A 25,505-nucleotide genomic window follows, 5' to 3' on the forward strand; every position below is an offset into this window, starting at 1 on the left:
TGTTTGTTGAGCCTTTTTTTTTTTTTTTAAAGACATTTGAGAGAGAGAGAGAGAGAGAGAGAGTATGTGCGCACATGCATGCAGGGAGATGAGGGAGAGGCAGTCTCAAGCAGACTTCATGCTGAGCCCAACACAGGGCTTGATCTCATGACCTGAAACCAAGAGTTGGACACTTACCTGACTGTGCCACCCAGGCACCCCTGCTGAGAGCTTTTTTAATCTGGGTCTCACCAAATTTAGGAACATTCCAGCTATTGTTTCTTTAATATTTTTTCCTGTAGCATACTTATCCTTCTCCTTTGACTGGAATGACATAAATGTTAGAACTTCTGGTATTGTCTCACAAGTCCCTGGGAATTAGTGAATTTTTCTAATCTCTATTGTTCAAACTGGATCATCTCCAATGAACTATCTTTGAAGCTATGTCCTTATCTTTACTCTCCTACTGAACCTATCCAGTGAGGTTTAATTTCTGTTACTGTATTTCTCAACTATAAAACTTCTATTTAGTTCTCTTTATATCTTTTACTTTTTGTGAAGAGTTCCATTCATTTCAGGAGAATTCACACTTATTGGAAATATTTTAATAATAGCTCCTCTGAAATTCTGTCACATAATTCCAACATCTGTGTCATCTAGGAGATGGCATCTGCTGAGTCTTCCCATGCAGTTAAGATTCTTCCAGGTTCTCTGCATGTCAAGTAACTTGGGACATTTTCAAAATTATATCAGACTTTGTGGTCTCAGGGTCAGAGTCCCTTCCTGCAGTATCTAAAGTAATGGGTGTACCTTAGTTTTCATGCTTCTGTTTCCCACTCTGGTTTCAGCTCGCATATTTGTATTGTTAAAAAGAAAACCACAGGCCCCAAATGCCGTCTCTTAGGCCAAGTCCCCAACCTAGGACTTAATACCTAATCTAACTGCAGTTTCAACTTCCTCCAGAGAGGCAGTCTTAACTAGTCAGCCAGAAGTTTTCAGGTCAGTGCCAATGAGTGCCACATGGGCCCTCTCTACCCACCAAAGAAGGCAAGGTAATCTGCATCATAAGAACCCCTAATCTTGGGATGCCTGAGTGGCTCAGTGGTTGAGTGTCTGCCTTTGGCTCAGGGCATGATCCTAGAGACCTGGAACTGAGTCCCACATCGGGGTCCCTGCATGGAGCCTGCTTCTTCCTCTGCCTGTGTCTCTGCCTCTCTCTCTCTCTCTCATGAATAAATAAATAAAAGAACCCCTGATCTTCCCACTAAGAGAAAGAGACCTTGTCTGTAAGAGTCCTTTTCATTTGCTAAAACTGTCCTGCCCCACCCTTCTTCCTATAAAAAACCTTCCATTTTGTACAGCTCCTTGGAGCTCCCCTCCACTCGCTAGATGGGTTGCTGCCTTATTAATTTTAATAAAGCCAGTTAGATCTTTAAAATTACATGGCTGAATTCTGTTTAACAGATTTGATGGTGTCAGGATCAAAACAGAACTTCAGGCAGAATCTAAGGACAACAATAAGCAGGCACAGAGACCCTTCAGAGTTCATCTTTCTTGCCATGTCTTAGGGCCTTTGGTAAGGTCCCTCTCAGTTTTAGCTCTGCTCTTTCTGCGTCCAAGCTACCAATCTGACTTTATAGTAAAGGGTTAATGTGTCAGGCTAGACTGACAGTAGGTTCTAAAGGAGTACCAGTCTTTAATCCTTGGTTCTGCCCACATTTCCACCTTGGAAGCCTTTCCTAGTTCCAGTCCATGGGCTGGCTTAGTTCACACGGGGAACTGCTGGTGGTATACAAAGAATTGCCTTGGCTTTAGCCACGCACAGTGATATGTTTTGGTTACTGCTAGTGTGTTGAGGTGCATGTTTGTTTTGTTTTGTGTAAATAAAAGTTATTGTTAGTGGGGATTTCAGAAACTGAAAAGCCACAAGAATGGCTGGTCACAGGTCAAAGCATTCAAGGGCTATTACAGCAGTTGCCACCTAACTCAAAGACTCCCAATGTTAGTATAAGCTGGTCAAGGAACAGGTGAGATTGACACCAGTTTCTCCACCGGCCTCAAGAAAACTTCCATGCAGTGAGGTACAGTGAAAAACCACCCATGAATCTCAATCTCACAGCAAGTCCCTCTTTGGTATTAGTTTGGCTCTGAGAAACCCAAAGGCCTAGTTAAAAGAGATGGGATTCTTTTATCTACAGAATTGAGTGTGTCATATTCTGGCACACCTCCTTATTTTATGTCTAAGAACTATAGTCTGGAAGTTATAGATACCTAGCAAAATTTTTAAAAAAATTTTTTAAACTAAAACAACGTGGAATTAAAATGGCTGTTAGGAGGAACATTGACTTAGACAAGATCATTCATTTAAAAATTGCACTTGAAAGCAAGGGTTGCCTGTTTTCATTGGCAAGGAGCCTCCAATAGATTTCAAAGTTCCAAAATAGTTTCATTAAAAGATTCACGTCAGGGCAGCCCTGGTGGCCCAGCGGTTTAGTGCTGCCTTTGGCCTGGGGCGTGATCCTGGAGCCTGGGGATCGAGTCCCACGTCGGGCTCCCTGAGTGGAGCCTGCTTCTCCTTCTACCTGTGTCTCTGCCTCTCTCTCTCTCTGTGCCTCTCATGAATAAATTAAAAAAAAAAAAAAGATTCACGGCAAAAAGCTAATGAAAAAGAGCAAAGATATCTACAACAGGACTACTAAGACTGATGTGACTCCTCCTGCTCCCTTCTGTCCTTTGAGTATCCCTCTTAGTGAGCTTCCATTCTGAACCACCTTTCCATTCTGAAGAGACAGCGACTTTTGAAATAAGACAAAAGTCTTATTTTTGTCTGGTGGCTCAGTGGTTGACTGTCTGCCTTTGGCTCAGGGTGTGGTCCTAGAGTCACAGGATCAAGTCCCATATCAGGCTCCCTGCATGGGGCCTGCTTCTCCCTCTGCCTCTCTCTGTCTCTCAAGAGTAAATAAATAAAATCTTGAAAAAAAAAAAAAGTAAGACGACTTGGGGCTACCCGTGATTCTCTCCAGTTATCTCTTATTCCTTGCTCTGAGGCTGAACTAAAGGCCATAGTTAAAAAATTTCTTAAAACTAGGGAAGACCCTCAAGAGTTTTTGTAAACAGATTTCCTGATCCCTACTGAGAGAAGGAAAATAAAACTTCATGTTGTCCCTTTGTATCCAAATCCAGACCCAGTAGATAATGAGCCTTCCTCTCCTGGGAATAGCGATTTCCTTTTTGGTTTTTTTGGTTACCTCCTAAGAACATGGCTTGCCTTTCTGCCTGTCTGGTACATGAAGCTGTCTGTTCTTTCTTTGGCTGTCTTTAGGAGTAGTTCTAGATCTTCTTAAGATAGTACCTTTCACTCCCTCATTGAGGAGGCATTTTGGGTCCATGAGGTTGTCAGAAATATTTACTGGTCCTTGAACTACTGTCCTAGCTCTGAGAACGTTTTTTTCACCTAACATACATTTACTGGATGCCTACTTATTAAGGCCTAAAGCCACTCAATGACAGACTTCTGCTGTCATGAAGTCCTTATAATATGGCAACAGCCTACTCCTAAATCAGAGAAATTAAGATGAAGTAGTTAGGGCTATGGGAAACCCAAGATAGGCCTCTGGGTTCTTTCCCACTTTTTGGCAAATCTCATTTTTTGGTTTTTACATTTCTTTATCCCCTCCCATAGTATGCTTAAGACTCAAACTATAAATAAACCTGGTGTGGAGACTTATCTATAAGACTGAAAAAACAGTTTACCATCATTTCCTAACCTGTCAAGTTCATAATCCTGGAAAAGCTTTTTGTTTCCAGAGGCTTCAAACCTCTTCCTTCCAACCACTTTGAACACCTGCAGCTGGACTTCATTCATTTGTCATCCAGCATGGGTTATCAATATGTTCTTGTGATAGTCTGTATGTTTTCTAGAGATAGACTGGTTTGTCAATGTGAGGGCATTAGTCTTGTGGCAGGGGAAAACAAAAAACTTTAGAAAACGTGCTTCCCGCTTGGGCTATACTTTCCATTGAGGCACGCATTTCACTGAGCAATTCATTCAAGCCTTGATAAAGGTCTTATGAACATCTTGAAATTATCACTGCCCCTAACAGTGCTCGCTTCGGCAGCACATATATCACTGCCCCTAACGTCCTCAACCAGGCAAGGCTGAAAGAACTAATGAAATCCTCTAAGCTTGCTGAAACTGCTGGACTCCCTTGGCCTAAGACGTTGAAACTGGATCTGCTCAAACTCACTTCACAGGAGACAGTTGCCAGTAAACCGCTATTATTGATGTACAACTTTCTGCTAATTCCTGGCTGTCTTGTGCTAATATAACCAGTTACTGTAAGTCTTTAATGTCTTATACTAAAGCGTATCATCAATAGGTTAAAGGATCTTATCAAAGGATCCTATTGGTCACAGTCTGGAGCTTGGTGACTGGTATTTTGGAAAGGTCATAAAAAAAAGAAAAAGAAAAGAAACAAGAAATAAAAAACAAAACAGAAACAAACACCCAGCTCTCAAGCCCTGTTGGAAAGTACCTTACCAAGTGTTCCTGACTACTGATACTGCTGCAAAACTAAAAGGTAGCTTTGGGTACACACCACACAGCTAAAGAAGGCCCTACCAGACACCTGGTCCTATACAGATGCTGGAGATCTCTAAATCAAACTGTTAAGAATAGAGAAGTAGCTTACATCAAGGTAGATTACTTCCACCCACTTTTATTGCATTATTTGCTGCTAAAGCAATAGCGAAAACTCTAGCCAAAGTTGTCCTTGGTAACAGAATAGCTCTTGAATCAGGTTTTAGTTGAGTAAGGAGGTGTCTGTGCTGTGGCCAACACCACCTACTGCTGGGCCTGTATTGATACATTTGGGGAAGTTGAAAGTCAGTTACGAAAGATCACAGAACAAGACATTTGGCTTAAAAAAGGTGACTCCTTCCAGGAGGACTTGCCTGATTTTGATTGGGGACCATGGCTCTAAAGGTACACTCCAAATATTGACAATTTTTCTACTTAAACAGTAATTGTAAAGTGTGAACTGTATTCTTCTCAAAAGCTTTAAATGCATGTTCATAGCTGCTAAACCACCAAACAAATAATCTCATTTAAGAATGAAACACAAAGAGAATGTGAACCTGAAGTTGTGACCTGTGAATATCACAGAGATTAATAATAAGTCTGGGGCAGCCCCGGTAGTACAGCGGTTTAGCGCTGCCTGCAGCCCAGGGTGTGACCCTGGAAACCCTGGATTAAATCCCACGTCAGGCTCTCTGCATGGAGCCTGCTTCTCCCTCTGCCTGTGTCTCTGCTTCTCTCTCTCTCTCTGCATCTCTATAAATAAATAAAATAAAATCTTTAAAAAAATAAATAAATAAAAGTCTGGCTATCACACAAAGGGACAACAAAAACCACGAGAACTTGAGTGCTGAAAGTAGCACTAATGCCTTAAAATATGATCACATCTCTCAGTTAGCTTGAGTGTTTGATCAAAAGGAAGGAACTGTTTAAAAGAAAACCACAGGCCCCAAATGGCATCGCTAAGGTAGAGTCCCTACACTGGGGCTTAATACTTAATCTAACTACAGTTTCAGCCTCCCCCTTCAGAAATGTAGTCATAACTAGTCAGAAATTTAATAAGACAGGAAACAGCAAACGTTGGAGAGGATGTGGAGAAGGGGGAACCCTCTTGCACTGTTGGTGGGAATGCAAGCTGGTGCAGTCCTCTAGAAAACAGTGTGGAGGTTCCTCAAGAAGTTAAAAATGGAACTACCCTAGGACTCAGCAATTACACTACTAGGTATTTACCTCCAAAATACTGATGTAGTGAAACTCAGGGACACCTGCACCCCAATGTTCATAGCAGCAATGTCCACAATAGCCAAACTGTGGAAGGAGCCTCGATGTCCTTCAATGGATGAATGGATAAAGATGTGGTGTGTGTGTGTGTGTGTGTGTATACACACAGGCTGCCCTCTTGAAAGCTTTACCGGAAAAAAAAAATAATAATAAAAAAAAAAGGCAGCCAGGGTGGCTCAGCGGTTTATTGCCGCCTTCGGCCCAGGCCCAGGGTGTGATCCTGGAGTCCCGGTATCGAGTCCCACATCGGGCTCCCTGCATGGAGCCTGCTTCTCTCTCTGCCTGTGTCCCAGCCATTCTCTTTCTTTCTCTCTCTCTCTCTCATGAATAAGTAAATAAAATCTTTAAAAAAAAAAAAAAAAAAGCTTTTAAGATCTTATTGTTATCTTTGGTGTGCTCCAGTTTTACTTAGATTTAGGTTTAATTTATCTTGTTTGGGACCTTGCTTTCTGCAGCTGACAAATTCATGTCTTAGAAATTTTGGTCATTTGAGAAAGTTGCTGGCAGTGCTCTTCTACATTCTAGGTCATGTACTTGGGAGTTCCATCTCCCAGGTCCCTGATTCTCTCAGTTATACCTAACCTGCTGTGTAACACTGAAAATTCCTCAACAGTTTTTAGCAATTATATTTTTTATTTCCAGAAGTTTTATTCAGTTATTTCTTAAATTCCCCAGTCTCTTACCCTAGGTATTAGGGTAAGATTCCTTAAAGATTCCTTCTTTATGTCTTTCATAATTTTAATTACACATATAGTCCCTGGTAATTTTGCTATCTAAAGTTCTTTAGTGGGACGTTGGGTGACTCGGTGGTTGAGCATCTGCCTTCGGCTCAGGGCGTGATCCCGGGGTCCAGGGATCGATTCCCACATTGGGTTCCCGCATGGAGCCAGCTTCTCCCTCTGCCTATGTCTCTGCCTCTCTATGTCTCTCATGAATAAGTAAATAAAATATTTATAAAAAACAAAAAAATAAAGTTCTTTAGTGGTTTAATTCTATTTATTGTATCTCCTACTGCTTGCTAAAAGTGGATTTACTGGGTGCCTGGGTGGTTCAGTCAGTTAAGTGTCTGTCTGCCGTCAGCTCAGATCATGATCCCAGGATTCTGGGATGGAGCCCTGCATCAAACTCCCTTATCAGTGGAGAGTCTGCTTCTCCCTCTTCTTCTGCCTGTCACTCTGCCTACTTGTGCTTTCTCTTTGTCAAATAAATATCTTTAAAAATGAAATTTCTGGTTATGAGCTCATTTTAGTAGTGTTTCTTTTTCATCCTTCCCCCCTGCCGAATTCACATATAAAATTTGTTCAGTGTCTATTGAGTCCAAATTCTGTAACATGGTAATAAGGTCTTAAGAAATTTGGCTCTTGTTTACCTTTTCTTGCTAAACCTCCTCTTCCTTAAGTTCCCAATTTCCAAAACAGGCCAACCTCTTTCATGTCATACTTTGATTACACTGTCCCTCAGCCTAAGCTCTTTTCCTGCTACCAAACCCCTCCCTGCCCCTAGCTCACAAAATTTTTCAGATTAGCAGTGGTCCAAATGACATCTTTTATGAGTCCTTCCCATATTTATCCCGCCAGGCAGGAATTACTATACCCTATACAGATTTCTCTTATAACTTCTAAAAAAAAAAAAAAAAAAAAAAAGTTCATATTATAACATCTTTTATAACATATCTTAAAACATTTCTTATAATATCTTACTGCATTTGTTTATATGCTTTCAAAGACAGTATTTCATCCTTTTCTGTCTCCCTTTCTTTCTGCCTTTTAGCTGTTTCATTCAACAAGTAGTAATTGAGCATTTACTCTTATATGGTCACTTTGCAATGCAAAAAATTATTTAAGAGCATGTCCCACCCCCCACCCCCAGCTTTTAGTTTATTTCTTTTTAGTAATCTCTACTCCTAACATGGGTTTGAACTCATGATCCCACAGAACAAGAGTCTCATGCTCTTTGGACTGAGCCAGTCAGGCACCCCTGGCCCATGTATTATTAACTGGAATTCCACCAGGATGAAATACATACTGTAACAGGGTCAGTAAAAAGAATGCACCAGAAGAAAGACTTAACTTGGTTTTGGGAGTTGGAAAGAAAGTAATCAGAAGGCTTCCAGGAGGAAATAAGGCTTCAAGTATGTGCAGGAGTTACAAAGAATGCAGAAAAAATGTGTTTTAATTTTAGCAAAGCAACAAGGCCCAGAGTTAGGGAGCTAAGAAAGGGAACACAAACTAGTTCAATTCCTAAAATCTACAGTCCTTCTTCCACATTGCTACTAAAGTGAACTATCTAAAAGTAAATAGAGACACCTAATACTTTGCCAGAAGAGAAGACTAAATTCCTCTTCAGGACAGCAACTTAGGCCCTTCGTAATCTGGCTCAAACCTCTCTCTTTTAACATTTCCCATCTTATACAGATACATCCTCCCTCTTTATATAGTTTGCTTTGCACAGCACCATTTGGTGTAATATAAGACATGTGGGATTTGAAACATGAGCACTCACCTGTAAGATGGGCGCCGTGCTAGAATCCCGTGGGCTTTCTGTGAGGAGCCTATGCTGTCTGATGAGTCCTGAGACTCCTCACTTTCTGATAAAGATGATACCTGAAAAACAGAACTGGTTTTACGTTGATGAACAATGCGGGTGGAAAACAATTTAATTTTTACTTTCAGAAAATATGTTCTGACTCTTGCCAACTAAATGCATTTATCATTAAATCTAAGGTCTAAGAGAAAGGAACAAAAGAAAAAGCAAAATTAATTTCAGAGGCCCAAACTAATTAAAGGAACATATAATACAGCATGCTCAGAACTATGAAGAAAGTCTATCCCTAAAATAAAGCAATACTATTTTACTAGAGTTATAAAGACCAGTCTCTGATTTCCACTGTATTGCTAAACTGACCTCCACACTTTTTTTTTTAAATCAATAATCTGATTTGGATTCTGGACATGCTAACTTTGAAATGCTATTAGAAATCCAACTATTATCAAATTATGATATAACAATGTTGCAGAGACTGCTAAATATATGAGGCTTTGATTCAGGGAAGAAGTCTTGGGGCTAGACATATAGACTTGGTTGTCATAGCTCTTTAGACAGTCCTTAAAGCTGTTCAATATACATAGAAGAGGACCAACAACAAAACCCAGGAACACTCTACCATGAACAGATTAGGAAGAAGGGGAGGGAACAGCAAGACCAAGAACAAGCCACCACTGAGAAGAAAGAGTACCACGTAAGTGACATGTCCTAGAGAACTAACAAAACCAGTGTATTAAGAAGAATGATCAACTATGTCAAGGGATGCTCACGGGTAAAGTGAAATAAGGCCTGAGAACAGATGAGTCGGTTTAGCAAGATGGAGGTCATGGCAAGGGCAGCTATAAACATACGTAACTTAGACATCTGTACTATTAAGTTTTCTCTCACTTCACAATTAAATGAGTTAATACACATAGGGCACTTAGTGCATGGCATATAGCAAGCACATACTAAATGGTAACTATTAATAATAAGCCCTTTAAAATTATGTCAACAATAACCATGTGCAAGTTTTAAGTCATAATATCTTACAATTAAGAAAACGTTATTTTCAATTTTTAAATTCTATTAAAATTTCCAAATTTGTTTAAAGTTGTACTGTGAGATTTGATTTCATCTTTTTTTTTTTTTAAACGTTTTATTTATTCATAAGAGAGACAGAGAGAGGCAGAGACACAGGCAGAGGGAGAAGCAGGCTCCATGCAGGGAGCCCTGATTTCACCTTTTTTTATTTTATTTTATTTTTTTATTTTTATTTTTTTATTTATGATAGTCACAGAGAGAAAGAGAGAGAGGCAGAGACATAGGCAGAGGGAGAAGCAGGCTCCATGCACCGGGAGCCCAACGTGGGAGTCGATCCCGGGTCTCCAGGATCGCGCCCTGGGCCAAAGGCAGGAGCCAAACCGCTGCGCCACCCAGGGATCCCTCATCTTTATTTAAAAAAATAAAATAACCCCAATGGGCTTCTGGAAAGGACATAACAAATCAATACTTTACATTACTATCTACAGAAAACCTTCCCCTAAATGAATCAGACTTAGATCTTAAGTTTCCATAGAAACTTGTTGTACAATCTATAATCTCCTTCAAAAACAAGTTCAAGTGTACAACTACTTATTTATATATTAAATCTGTATCTTTTGGCAGAAAAAGATGAACTGGTCATGACCTGTAATAATTAAGAAATAGTAACATAATAACTTAGGGTAATAATTAAGAAATATGTGTCACTTCTATATTTCTTCAAGCATCATGAATATACCATTTCTTTCCCTTTTTTTTAAGATTTTATCTATTTACTCATGAGAGACACAGAGACACAGAGAGAGAGAGGCAGAGACACAGGCAGAGGGAGAAGCAGGCTCCATGCAGGGAGCCTGACGTGGGACTTGATCCCGGGTCTCCAGGATCAGGCCCTGGGTTGAAGGCGGCGCTAAACCGCTGAGCCACCTGGGCCACCCGAATATACCATTTCTAACCTAAACCTTTTATTGTTTTACTGTCCCTAAATTTATTCCATAGTCTCAGAAGATAATTTCTGGAATTAAGGGAAAATTTATATAACTAAGATAAAATATTTTTCTTTAGTGACACCACTGGCAAGTAACAGCAAATTCTTCATATAAAAACTCAAAAATCCATGCAGTTGCCACCTTTCATCAGGAAAACCACATAAAGACACAGCTGTAGAGCTGATAACACTGCCAGATACTAAATAGTCAGCAGAAAAAAATGGCAGATGGCCAAAGGCGTTTTGAGACTCACAAGAACCAGAAGATAAAATGGGGACAAAGATTAGAAAGAAAAAAGAACCCAGGATCGCTCTTTCCTTCCTACTGCTGTTAGGCAGTAATATGAAGGCAGATGGGTATAAATAAGAACTTGTCTCTGCTATGAGAGACCTCTCTTATTTGACCCCACAAAGCATAAGGTAGATACTTTTATTACTTTGCTGATACTACCTACCATCATCGCCCTTGCTTCAGAATTCTCCTTTTCATGAACGATACCACTGGGACAAGAAGGTGATTTCCTTTAAGGAAGTCCTTCATTTCTGAGCAATAACTTCCCCAAATTGTCTTACTTTTCACTGGGTAGTCTATATATGAAACTAGAAATCCTCAAACTTTTCTATTTGCCTCATTTGTCCTACAGTCTTATTTTCTTTTTTTTTTTTTTTTTTTTTTTTTTACAGTCTTATTTTCTAAGACAACTTTATTATCTTGGTTTATAATACTGTAACTAAAGCAGCTTCGATGTGTCCAAAGACTCAGGGTATAAAAGTCCCCTCTCTTAACCACTAAGTCTTTGAATTTTTGTACCGTTTGCACGTGTGGTGGGTGAATTACAGAAGACTGAGCTGTCTGGATGACCCCCTGAACCTGTACTTGCTCTCCAGGAAGAGGTATAATTGTCACTGGCGCAGATCCTCTTAATGCCATCTAAGAACAAATAAAAATTCAATTAACAAATATGTATTATACCTATGCACATAAGATAGCTGAGTTCTTAACACTGGAAAACATATTTCAGAGCTTATTATATTTAACCACATCTATTAATCAAACATGAGGCACCTTCTATGGGCCAGAAACTATACTAGGGGGTTGACCCTACAAACAAATTACAACAAACCGAATAAGAGCTATAATAGGAGAGGACAAATAGAAAACACTGTACCACAGGAGCAAAGAAAGGCTGCTACTTCATCTGGGTGTTGAAGCATAAACAATTCCCTGAAGGTGCATATGAAAGTGGGGGTTAGAAGATTTTGGACAGAGAACTGTGCAAAAACATGGAAGCTCTTTAGGACATGCTGATCTGAAGAGATCTGACTGAAAACCATTCCAGAAATCCAGAGTCAAAAAGAGAGAGAGAGATAGCAACTTTGGGTAGTGTTTTTGAAGAAAAATATTTAAAAATATATAATACAATCATGAGCTTATCATTTATTTCTATGGAAATCAGACAGGGTTTTGCAGAAATACCATAATAAAATGCTAAACCAAGAAAAGGCCACCTGTCATCCTTCAAGGCTAAACTCAAGTTCTCCCTCTTCCAAGAAGCTTTATGTTTTCAGTTAACAGCTATCTCTTGCCTTCCTGTGGACTACACTGATTTATACCATTCATCTTGGAGTTAAATAACAAAATCCAAGGCTGCTTTCTCAGGTCCTGTAAATCAACTTCCTGACAGCTCCCCTTCTTCTCTTTGCATAAAGCCCCCAAAACAATACCTTACTCCCTTCATTGAAGGTTCTTTTCCCTTTCCCAAGATGGGATTAAATTCCAGCCTTATCATTCCCCCCAAATCTCCAGGCCATGAAGTTTGTATATAAGATGTTATCCAGGTACTGGGAACTGCAAACTCAGCACAAACAACTCCATCACCCTCTCCCATAGCACACTAAGGGACATAACCAAATTCTAGTGCAGCTTTTATCAGCTTAAGGCCATGTTCCCAGATGACCCCAACCCCCTTAAAATGCCTAAGAAAGCTCAATGTTGCCAAGAAAATTTATTGTTCCAGTGAAAACCTGACTACAAGTTCCTGACCTCACTTTGCTTAGAGCATTTACTTTAGAAAACTTGCAGTTATAAATCCTTTCTCTGATCCTTGAGATATAAATCTTCTATAACCCAGAAATGTCTTTTCTTAACCTGGGAACCCTCCATTTGAAATGTAATCATCAGAAAGAATTATGGCCCTTGTCTCCCAGTCTCTGTGGGAAAGCAGAAGCCTAACTTTAATGAGCATCAAATTAGCAAACATAGATGGCCGTATCACACTGACCAACCTCTCAACCTAGTATCTCCCGTATTTTTCATTTAGCACATACCAGCATTTAAAAAGGCTCTCATCTTTTGTTTCAGTAGATGTGAACTCAATTTATGCTGCAGTCTCTCTTCCCTACTGCATTAGGCTAAATGAAACCTGTCTTGCTACCTTAAACACCTGTCTGTCTCTCTTTCTCTTTGACAGTACCTCAATAAGGTGATATAAAAATTAAAGAGTTAAAATAGGATTCACAAATCTTAAAAACCCAGTTCTAGAGTTACCATTACACTCAGATAAAAAATAAATGAACGCCCCCTTACCATGAAGCCCATCACTCAACTAATGGGGAAAACTTGTGAATTTTTTTTTTTTTTTTTTTTAGTATTTTATTTATTTATTCACGAGAGACACACAGAGAGAGGCAGAAACATAGGCAGAGGGAGAAGCAGGTTCCCTGCAGGAAGCCCAATGCGGCACTTGATCCCGGGACCCCAGGATCATGCCCTGAGCCAAAGGCAGACGCTCAACCGCTAAGCCACTCAGGAGTCCCGAGGGGAGAGAATCTTAAGCAGGCTCCACACCTAGCATGGAGCCTGACAGAGGGCTCAATCTCATACCCTGAGATCATGACCTGAGCTGAAATCAAGAGTTGGATGCTTAACCGATTGAGCCACCTGGGCACCTAAATTCAGTCTTCTGACTCCACAAAGGCACATAGGCTTTGGAGACACAGACAGACTTTCAGCTAAAGGCACTCATTAACTCTGTGATGCTAAGCAAATTACTTAATCTCTCAGGACCTCAGTTTCTTCCTTTGTAAGCAGAACTAATACTAACTTTTTCAGTTTTGTTTTTTTTTTAAAGATTTATGAGAGAGAGAGAGAGAGAGAGAGGCAGAGACGCAGGCAGAGGGAGAAGCAGGCTCCATGCCGGGAGCCTGATGCGGGACTCAATCTGGAGACTCCAGGATTGGACCCTGGGCCAAAGGCAGGCATCAAACCACTGAGCCACCCAGGGTTCCCCAGTTTTGTTTTTTTTTTTAAAGATTTTATTTATTTATTCATGAGCGACACACAGAGAGAGGCAGACACAGGCAGAGGGAGAAGCAGGCTCCCCTCAGGGAGCCCAATGTGGGACTTGATCTCTGAACTCCAGAATCATGCCTTGAGCCAAAAGCAGAGCCCAATTGCTGAGCCATCTAGGCATCCCTCTTTTTCACAGTTATAATGAAGATTAAACAAGTAATAAGGTAAAAACAAAGAGTGTGGAAAAAAAGGTAAAGAGAAGGGCCTACAAATATCTCTTACTTGGATCCTGGCTCAACCAACTGCTGAAAAATGAATGTGCGTGGATTATGAGGAAGACGCTAGAGTAGAAGGATCCTGAGCTCATCTCATCCCACAGATACATGAAGATAACAGCTACATCTGTGCAACTAACCCTGAACATGACCTGAAGACTGGCAGAACAGACCTTCATAGAGAGGAGCAGAGAGGTGGCTGAAAACCAATACCCCTGAGGAGACTGACCACAAACGGGAGAGATACCACAAGCACAGAGAAGAGGACCATACCCCACCCCAGGAATCCCATGCTTAGGGATTCTTGTCTTCCCACTGGGAAGACAAGTCTCCATAATGTCTGGCTTTGAAAACTAGTGGGGCTTAACTGTGGGAACCTTAAGAATTGGTGGGACTTAATTCAGGTACTTTAAAATCTGGGCTTAACGCTGGGAGAACTGGAGGGAGACAGGAAATGAAGTCGCCATTGTTAAAAAACCAGCAGAGAAAGTAACCCTGCTTGAGACACAGCACAGAAGCAGTAATTTGAAAAGAGCCTGGTGTATACGTGGAGGAGTTATATTTATTTTATAAAGGGGCAGGGATCTTTGAGAGACTTCTCCAAGGACAAAAGTGATGGCGGCTGCCATTCCTCTTCCTCTTCCCCAGCCAACAGTGCTGGACACTTGCACCATGTGTCCCACCCCCATGTTCCAGCAAACATGCTCTATCGATCTGCATGCCTCAGAAGGCATCCCTCCAAAGCAGCCCCAGAGGAGACTGATGCTACTCCAAAGTGACTCCTGCCCTGGGGAGAGGGGGAGATAACCACACACCAGTGTGCACACACTTCCAGCAGCAAGCCTTTTAGCTGGTCACAAAGGGAGAAAATCCTGCCCATTAGTGTGTCCCCAATGTGACAAATTGCAGACATCTACTCTGACTGCTGACCCACCTATCAACCAAAACCTCTCAGGGGGCCAAGCACAAGGAAAGCCTTTGGTGGGCCTGCAGCTGCGGCAGAGAGACTAATTGCAGACAGCTCGCATGGCTGCTGACCCCGCCTATCTATGGAGGTCTCTCACACAGACCTTTCAACAGTACAGAGACCAAACTCTGTCTAGTGAGCCCACAGCAGAAAAAGTGGGTCATTGCAGTCAACTGGGTTGAAAGCAAATGGGGCTCGGCCACAATAGGAGGATGCACAAAGCCAACATACATAGAAGACATCCCTAGACCGGGGATTCTGGTGATAAGGGAGCATTACGCTACAGGGCACCATAGGACCTTTTGTCTACAAGGCCACTATTTTAAGACCAGGAGACAGAGCAGATCTCTGTAATACATACAAACAAACACTGAGAGTGAAACAAAATGATGAGACAGAGGAATATGTCCCAAAAGAAAGAACAGGACAAGACCACAGCAAAAGAATGAAAAGAAACAGAGATAAACAATATGCCTGATAAAGAATTGAAAGTAATGATTATAAAGATATCCGCTGGATAACTTTGAGAAACTTTGAGAAAAGTTATTTTATTTCATCAAATAGAGAGAAATGAATCCCAGCCTAACGGTAAAGAAAGCCATCTAACCACAGGGGAAGAAAGCAAGAAAAGAAGTAACAGAGAAGGACTACAAAAACAACCAGAAAACAAGTAGCAAAATAGTAATAAATACAGACCTATCAATAATTACTTTAAATATAAATGAACTTAATGCTCCAATTAAAAGACAAACGGTGAATGTATGGATTAAAAAAAAAAAAAAAGACTCACCTCATGGTGCCCACAAGAGACTCATTTCAGACTGAAATGAGACGTGCAGACTGAAAAGTGAAGGGCTGGAAAAACATACCACGCAAACTGGAAGGGGTGGAGGGAAGCCAGGGTAGCAATACTTAGACTTTAAAACAAAGACTGTAGCAAGAGACAAAGAAGGGTACAACATAATGATAAAGGGAACAATACAATGAGGACATGACAATTGTAAATATCTATGCACTCAACATAAAAGCACCTACATAGACAAATTGACAGTAATAATAATAGGACTTTAACACCCCATTTACATCAATGAAAAGATCATCCAGACAGAAAATCAACAAGGAAACTGGTTTTGAATGACACTTTAAACCAGATGGATCTTACATATACACAGAATGTTCCATCCAAAACCAGCAGAATACACAATCTTTTCAGTATATGTGAAACATTCTCCAGTACAGATCACATTTTAGCTCCCCCCCGCCAAAAGTCAATAAATTCAAGACTGAAATAACAAGCAACTTTTCCAAACACAACTGTATAAAACTAGAAATCAATTACAAAACAAAAACAAAAACAAAAAAAGCCTAAAAAGAATACTATGTGAAGGCTAAACAAACGTGCTACTAAACAATAAATGGATCAACCAAGAAATCAAAGAAAAAAAATTAAAAATACATGGAGATATATAAAAATGAAAACACAACTGTCCAAATTCTCTGGGATGCAGCAAAAGCAGTTCCAAGAGAGAAGTTCGTAACAAACAGGCCTACTTCAAAAAATAAAACAAAAAGCCCCTCAATAAACAACCTAACCTTTACACCTGAAAGCTAGAACAGACCCCAAAGTTAGTAGAAGGAAATAAAAAAGATTAGCTCACAGATGAAATAGGAAGGAAGGAAGGAAGGAAGGAAGGAAGGAAGGAAGGAAGGAAGGAAGGAAGGAAGGAAGGAAGGAAGGAAAGAAGGGAGGGAGGGAGGGAGGGAGGGAGGGAGGGACATGAGGGATGCCTGGGTGGCTCAGCAGCTGAGCATCTGCCTTTGGCACAGGGCATGATCCCAGAGTCCCGGGATTGAGTCCCACATCCGGCTCCCTGCATGAAGCCTGCTTCTCCCTCTGCCTGTGTCTCTCTGCCTCTATGTCTCTCATGAATAAAATCTTAAAAAAAAAAAAAAAAAAAAGGCAATGAAACCAGGAACCAATTCTTTGAAAAAATAAAGCAAAATCGATAAACCTTTAGCCCAACTCATGAAGAGAAAAAGAGAAAGGACTCAAAATCAGAAATTAAGGGAGAAGTAACTGACACCACAGAGTTACAAAGGGTTATAAGAAACTGTTATGAAAATATATATGCCAACAAATTGGACAAACTAAAAGGCTGATAAATTCCTAGAAACATATAATCTTCCCAAATAATCAGGAACAAACAGAAAATTTGAAGAGACTGATTACTACTGATATCCTGTCAGTAATAAAGAAACTCCCAACAAACAAAAGTCAAGGACCAATTGGTTTCACAGGTAAATTCTTACTGAACATTTAAGAGTTAACACTTACTCTTTTCAAACTATTCCAAAAAAATAAGAGAGGAAGAAAAGCTTCCAAATTCACTATATCAGGCCAACATTACCCTGATACCAAAACCAAAGACACTACATAAAAAAACAACTACAGGCTAATATCTCTGCCTCAACAAAATATGAGCAAACTGAATTCAACAATACATTAAAAAGAATCATTTTCCATAACCAAGTAAGATTTATTTCAGGGATGCAATGGTGCTCAATATTTGCAAATCAATCAGCATGATACATCATATTAACAAGAGAAAGGATAAGAGCCATAATATCATCTCAATAGATGCCAAAGAGTATTTGACAAAATAGAATACTTATTCACGTTAAAAACTCTCAACAACGGGGATTTAAAAGGAACATACCTCAACATAATAAAAGCCACATGTGAAAAACCTACAGCTAATATCATACTCAATACTGAAAAACTGAGCTTTCTCTTTAAGATTGGGAGCAAGACAAAGATGTTCACTCTCACTCAATATAGTTCTGTAAGTCCCAGCCACAACAATCAGACAAGAAAAAGAAATAAAAGGCATTGACATTGGTAAGGAAGAAGAAAAAATGAAGAAAAATTTGTCTGATAGAAGTATTGCAAGTCTATTGTCTGATATAAGAAAAAGTGTATGCCATGATATCATACATAGAAAATGCTGAAGATTCCACCAAAAAACTATTAGAACTGATAAATGAATTCAGTAAAATTGTACGACACAAAATTAATATACAGAAATCTGCTGCATTTCTATACACTAACAACGAAGTAGAAAGAGGAGAAAACAATCCCATTTACATCTGCATCAATAATAATAAAATATTGGGCCCCCCAGGTGGCTCAGCGGTTTAACGCCACCTTCAGCCCAGGGTGTGATCCTGGAGGCCTGGGATCAAGTCCCACGTCGGGCTCCCTGCATGGAGCCTGCTTCTTCCTCTGCCTGTGTCTCTGCCTCTCTGTGTGTCTCTCAGGAATAATAAAAATAAAATCTTAAAAAAAAAAATGCTAGGGTACATGTTAGTAGAATATGCAATTCTTGATCTTGGGGTTGTGAGTTTGAGCCCCATACCAGGTACAGAGATTACTTAAAAAAATTTTTTTCCCCAAAGAACAAAAACTCTATATTCAATTAAACAATAACTTTCTATCCTCCTCGCTCTGGCCCTTTGGTAATCCTTTGGTGACTATCATTAAACAAACAAACAAAAACCCACCTAGGAATAAACTTAAACAAGTAAGTGAAAGACCTATACTCTGAAAACTATAAAATACTGATGAAAGAAACTGAAATGACACAAACTAATGGAAAAATATGCAATGTTTATGAATTGAAAGAATATTAAAATTTTCAAACTACTCAAAGCAATCTACAGAGTCAGTGCAATCTCTATCAAAATACACCAATAGCATTTTCCACAGAACTAGAATAAATAATCCTAAGATTTGTATGGAACCACCACAAAGCTGAAGGTATCTCAGATTTCAAAATATACCAAAGCTGTAGTAATCAAAACAGTATGGTACTGGCACAAAAACAGACACATAGAGCAACAACAGAATAGCCCAGAAATAAACACTTTTATAGGTAAATTAACCTCTACCAAGAATATACAATGGACAAAAGATAGTTTATTCAATAAATAGTGCTAAGAAATCAGGACAGCTACATGCCCCCCCCCCCCCAAAAAAAGAAAAAAGAAACTGCACCAGTTTCTTATACCACACATAAAAACAAACTCACAGTGAATTAAATATCTCAGTGTGAGACGTGAAACCATAAAACTCCTAAAAGAAAGCATAAGTAATAATTTTTTTGACACTGGCCTTATCAGTGTTTTTCTGGACATGTCTCTGCAGGCAAAAGAAACAAAAGCAAATATAAACTATTGGGACCACACAGAAATAAATAGCTTTTGCACAGCAAAGGAAATCATCAAGAAAACAATAAAGCAACCCACTGAATGGGAGAAGATATTTGCAAGTGATATATCTGATAAGAGGTTAATATCCAAAGTCTACAAAGAACTTGTGTAACTCAAAACCACAAATAATCCAAGTAAAAAAAATGAGCAGAGAACCTGAATAAACATTTTCCCAAAGACATACATGTGGTTAACAGACACATTAGAAGATGCTCAAAATCACTAATAATCAGAGAAATGCAAAACAAAACCACAATCAGGTATCATTTTACACCTGAAGGTGGCTGGAATAAAATAGATAAGAAATAAGTACTGATGAGGATTTGAAGAAAAATGAACCCTCATACACTGTTGGTATGAATGTAAATTGGTAGAGCTACTGTGAAAAACAGTATGAAAGTTCCTCAAAAAATTAAAAAGTAGAAATACTGGATCATCCAGTAATTCTACTACTGAGTATTTACCCAAAGAAAACAGACACTAATTCAAAAAAATATATGTTCCTCTATGTTTATTGCAGCATTAATTACAATAGTGAAGGTATGGAAGCAACCCAAGTGATCACAGACAGACGAATGGAAAAAGAAGATGTGGTATGGAATATCACTCAGCCATAAAAAAGAATGAGCCCTTGCCATTTGTGACAACGTGTATGGACCTAGATGGTATTATACTAAATAAAATAAACAGAAAGACAAATATCATGATTTCACCTACATGTAAAATTGAAAAAACAAACAAGACTCTTAAATTAATAAGTCATGGAGATGTTAAAGGCAACACCAGTAATTTGGTCATTAAGTATGTACGAACATTGGTGACAAGATCATGATAAGCATTTAATATACTGTATGAAACCACTGAATCAGCATGCTGTACATCTGAAACTAAGAGGATATTGTATGTTAATTGTACTTCAACTTGAAAATTTTAAAAATATATGTGTACACACATAATAAATATCAGGGAATAAATAACAATTAGGAAAATTTTAAACACTAAATGGTTATTTGGTGATATTAGGGAATGGCTTTTTTTTTTTTTTTTTTTTTTAAAGCTTTACTTATTAGAGAGAGAGAGCATGCAGGCATGCTATTAGGTTTAAGCTAATAATCTCTTATTTTAAATATGTTTGAGGGGATCCCTAGGTGGCTCAGCGGTTTGGCGTCTGCCTTGGGCCCAGGGTGTGATCCTAGAGTCCCGGGATCGAGTTCCACATCGGGCTTCCTGGATGGAGCCCGCTTCTTTTCTGTGTATCTGCTTCTCTGTGTGTGTCTCTCATGAATAAATAAAATCTTAAAAAAAAAAAAAAAAGTTTGACATTCTCCATAATACATTTTTTGTAAAGTACCCAGCACAGCAGTGATTGCAATAATGGTTGACCCTGTCTGGCTCCAGAGCCCAGTGCTCTTTTCCAAGACACTCTCTCCTGGTACCAAGCAGAGTGTTTTACAAACTCTCACTCTATATGTTCTCAGTTTGCTTCCAACACATTCAATATATTTGTTTTGCTTTTTCATTTCAAGGGAAAAAGGCATAGCCTGTTCTGACATCTGAAATGATGATTTAATGATTTGTTAATAACTATAGTAGCAAACCCTCAAGATCAGGGTATCTGCTCAGTTCTTAATGGACTGGAGCCATTAACTCAAAATATGAATGAAAAAGAAACTGAACCAGATAATTACATCTTTTGTTATTTAATGTAAAGATCAATTCACCATAATTTTGTGGCTTTAAATTTTTTTCTCTAGTTAGCATATGCTGTACTTGCTCCAAAATGTCACTCTTCCTAAGTCTCAAAAGATTCAAATGATCCTTAGACAGGATTTACACACATGGGTAAATAGAACTGATAGAATAAAGAATTCACACTCAATTGCATGCTTTCAGGAGAATGCCAAATCCATTTATCTCCTGTATAATAATCTACTTATTAATTTTCTTTAAAGTATCTCCTTTGTAAATTCAAATATACTTAAAAAGAAAACCTTTTTCACTCTAAGTAAAAACAAATACCACTTGCCATAACTATATGGTAACTATAAAAATAAATATAATGAAAACAATGTTAAAATTCTATTCTTAATTTAAAAACCAAACAAAACAGTAATTTGTTTTTTTTTTTTTTAAAGATTTTATTTACTCATGAGAGACAGAGAGAGAGAGTGAGAGTGAGAGAGAGAGAGAGAGAGAGGCAGAGACACAGGCAGAGGGAGAAGCAGGCTCCATGCAGGGAGCCCAGTGTGGGACTCGATCCCAGGTCTCCACGATCACGCCCTGGACTGAAGATGGCGCTAAACCGCTGAGGCACCCGGGCTGCCCAAAACATAGTAATTTTAAAATACCTACTAAAAAACTCCTTACCATGGTCTACAAAGCCCTGCACAGACTGGCTCCTTCCCACCTCTCCTACTTCATCTTAAAACCATGTTCCCCTAGTTCTGCCCACAGTGGAGCCTGACAGTTGCTTTCACTTCTGCTCCCTCTCAAGGCCTTGGCATAAGACATTCATTCATGTGTCTAGAAAGGTCTTCCCTTCCTTTCCCCAAAGTTAACACCTGCTCATCCTTCAGATCTCAATTCAAGCATCATTTTCTTAGAGAAGCTGTCCTATTGCCCACAAGCTCAAATCACTATTATATACGTTCTCATACTATCCTATGTATGATCCTTCGTATTTCTCAGAGTTATTATACTTTTACATCTGGTCCATGTGTTGTCTCTTCCACTAAATAACAATGCTATGAAGAAGAGGAGCTTGCCTCTTTTGGCTCCACACTGTATTCTCAAACTGAGGTCTTAATGCCAACTGGCACATTTGACGCTAGACAAGTATTTTCTGATTTCAGACATTATAACCTAATGAAGTTATTACTATACTTTTTTCTGGCTGTATCTTTGACTTTCTAACTTGAATTCTACGTTTCCTCACCTCAGGGCAAGGTGGAACACAAGAGATGATGCTAACTTTCCTATTTTCCCCATGTCAATATGATCAGGGAGAAATATTTTCTGCCCTAGGTTTAGTAGGGCCATTCTCACAATCCATCTTGTTCCAACAATGCCCTAACTTTCAAATAAGCGATCTGGTATCTTTGTTTTTTTTTTTTTTTTTTTAATTTTTATTTATTCATGATAGGCACACAGTGAGAGAGAGAGGCAGAGACACAGGCAGAGGGAGAAGCAGGCTCCATGCACCGGGAGCCCGACGTGGGATTCGATCCCGGATCTCCAGGATCGCGCCCTGGGCCAAAGGCAGGCGCCAAACCGCTGCGCCACCCAGGGATCCCGCGATCTGGTATCTTTGAATTCAACCCATGACAATAAAAATGTTCATCCATGTACCACTTAAAGAGATGTGGAGTACCACCAGTGGTGGGATGTATACTGTATTTTGAGAAACATGGCACTAGAGAATTGGAGTAGGGGGTCGGGGTGGTTAGATAAGCAAACCTAGGCAACATTAAGTTTCGATTAAACAGATAACCAGACCCAGTAAGTATTAGCTCTGTGCCAGGTGATGTGCTACACCTTCAAAATAAAAAAGGCAACAGTCACTGCCCTCAAAGTCAATCACAAAGAAACCAATTAAACAGCTTTAAATATACTATTTCAGTACACATATGCCTCAACATATGGCATTTATTTGTTCTCAAAAGCCTAGCTAAAAAAGCAAAATTTCACATACCCTCCCTCCCCAAAAGTATGAGAGAGTGTATAGGGGTAACATGTGGAAAGAGAGGAGATACGCATGACAAAGTTTAAAAGAATAAAATCATCTAATTTTCTATTATCTAGGGAAAAAATGATGGGAAGATGGAGAAGGCAGGACAAAAAGGATACACTCTTATATCCTCGTTGACAGTCAATTTTCTATGGGTCTCTAGGTTTCTCCATGTCTTCTGAAGAGAGTCCATTTTTGTTCTGGACTATCTTTTCAAGGATGTTTATATGGTGAACAGCTTTGGAAGAGAGGTAGGTCTCCTTCAGGCCAAAGGGCAGATTTGTTTGCTGTCCAGAAAAAAGGTAATGTCTCCTCCAGGTCAAAGTTTGGACAAGTGTGCTAGCAGCTTTTCTTTAGAAGTCTGGGGCTTTTGGGACGCCTGGGTGGCTCAGTGGTTAAGTGCCTGCCTTTGGCCCAGGGCATGATCTGGGCATCTGGGAAGAGTCCCACATCAGGCTCCTTGCAGGGAGCCTGCTTCTCCCCTCTGCTTGTGTCTCTGCCTCTCTCTGTCTCTCTCATGAATAAATAAATAAAATCTTAAAAAAAAAAAAAAAGTCTGGGGTTTCTTAAGCTTAGAGCCCTCTCAGCAATGATACTCTACGGTACTCGGTGCAATTTAGAGGGCAAGAGGAATTGAACAAACGTGAAACTCATGCTATTTGCTATAACACGAATTATATAGCCCCTTTTCTCTGAACCAGGATTCTCATGTCTTCTGCCGACATCCATGAAACTGAGACACTCTACCTTATTAGCTTGCAGACAGGGTAAAACGTCAGACTTTTCATATTTCTTGACACTTCTGTGTCCTCTGCTTCACTTACACTCTGAAGACTCTAGATTCTAAATCACCAGGGCAAAATCTGAGATAGGGCAAGAACAAACAGTAAACAGAACTGCTTATTGAAGGTAGATTTGAATGCTCTCAAAGGAGAAGAGGACATGAAAGGCCAGAGGTTTTTCTAGGTAAAAATAGGAAACCCCTATTAAACTGGGACTTCCAAAGGGCCACATCATTCTCAGAGTAAGGTAACAGAAGCAAAGTTGCATGGACATGGGGAAGAGAACTGAAGGCATAACTAGTTCTCCAGCAGACTTACAGCCTATGTTAGCATTATTTAGATGGTCAAAAAAGAAAAAAAGAGCCTCAAACCCTGAAAAATGTTCCCTAGACACCTGGTTAACAGTGAATTTCTCCTGGAGAAAGGCACTCTCATCTTTGGCCACAAAGAATTCCCATGAGCAATTTTTCAAGATCAACAGACAGTAAAGAATAAAAACCAATCACACGAAGTATCATGAGCAAGAAGAGACAGCAGGATCAGACTCATATTATTATAAAACAATTATGCTTACTATATTTAAAGAAGCAGGTTATTTTTCAAGATAAGCTTCAAAATATCTCAGGCAAGAGAAAACTATAGTAGATTGGAAAATGAACCAGATATACATTAGACAAAACTAGAAGGAGAATCAGTACACTGGATGACAGGAAAGAAATTATATGAACTGCAACACAGAGACAGATGCAAAACACATAAAACATTAAGAGACATGAAGGATAGAGTGAAAAGGACAAAAAGAGCTGTTCAAAGGCAAAACCTGAAGAGATAATGGCTGAAAATGTTATATAATTAATGACAGACACCAATTCACAGATTCAAGAAGCTTAGTATTCCCATGTGAAATAAAAAGAATTCTATATATAAACACAATGTAACAGAAGGTGCAGAACACCTGAAGATAAAAGGACAACTATAAAAGCCACCAAAGGGGGGAAAAAAAAAGACTGATTACCTTTAAAATAGTGATAGTCTCCTGAATTCAAGGGCAACAGTAGAAGACAGAAGCCAGAACAAACATATTTTAAATGTTGAAAAAAAAAAAAAGTAGAATTCTATGCTCAGTGAAAAATACCTTTTAAAAATGAAGAGATAGGTATTTTTATCAAAAACAGTCACCATCACCTGCTGACTTACATCAAATGAAATTCTAAAGGAGTAGTTCTCAATCAGGAATAATTTTCACACACACACACATCCCCACCCCCGGGACATTTGTGGTTGTCACAATATGGGGTGCTGCTGACATCTAGTGGGCAGAGGCCAGGAAAGCTGTTAACCATCTCCCAATGCATAGTATCCAGTGCCAAAGATCTCTAGTGGTCAAGTTTTTTTTTAAGATTTTATTTTTATTTTTTGTGAGAGAGAAAAAGAGAGCGAGCACACACAAGCAGGGGGAGCTGTAGGAAGAGGTAGAAGCAGGCTCCTCGCTGAGCAGGGAGCAGGCCTTTGGGCTCAATCCCAGGAACCTGGCATCATGACCTGAGCCAAAGGCAGATGCTTACTGCCTTTGAGCCACCCAGGCATCCCGCTTAAGTTTATGTAATCCAGATTTAAAAAAAAACTAAAATGAAATCTTAGATATGTATGAAGGAATGAAGAGCAAAGAAAGTGATAAATATGTGGGAAAAATAATTTGGCTGCAAGAAATAAGTATGATGTTTTATGGCATTAAAAGAGAAAAAGATAAAATTAAGTCCCAACAAGGGTAATAAGTTAGAAAGAGGATATATGAAAATAAT

At 39.3% G+C, this 25,505-nt stretch overlaps 1 protein-coding gene across 16 annotated transcripts in view; it reads right to left on the reverse strand.

Moving 5' to 3' along the window:
• ATF1 (activating transcription factor 1) overlaps positions 1 to 25,505 on the reverse strand; it is an 87,430-nt gene that overhangs the window by 31,249 nt on the left and 30,676 nt on the right. For 9 of the 16 annotated variants that reach the window (XR_013363772.1, XM_077870056.1, XM_077870055.1 and 6 more), the window contains exons 3-4: positions 11,203 to 11,322; positions 8,339 to 8,439 (exon numbers count right to left, since the gene is read on the reverse strand). Coding sequence is in view for 14 of the 16 variants with exons in the window: in XM_077870056.1 (XP_077726182.1) it covers positions 8,339 to 8,439; positions 11,203 to 11,322 (221 nt within the window). In the remaining 2 variants the exon portion in view is untranslated. Of the gene's footprint in view, positions 1 to 8,338; positions 8,440 to 11,202; positions 11,323 to 15,715; positions 15,857 to 25,505 lie in introns of all 16 variants that reach the window. The other 7 variants (XM_077870064.1, XM_077870063.1, XM_077870061.1 and 4 more) reach the window with 2 other exon arrangements.

The sequence above is a fragment of the Canis aureus genome, chromosome 25 (genome assembly GCF_053574225.1).
Source record: "Canis aureus isolate CA01 chromosome 25, VMU_Caureus_v.1.0, whole genome shotgun sequence".
Classification (NCBI taxonomy): domain Eukaryota; kingdom Metazoa; phylum Chordata; class Mammalia; order Carnivora; family Canidae; genus Canis; species Canis aureus.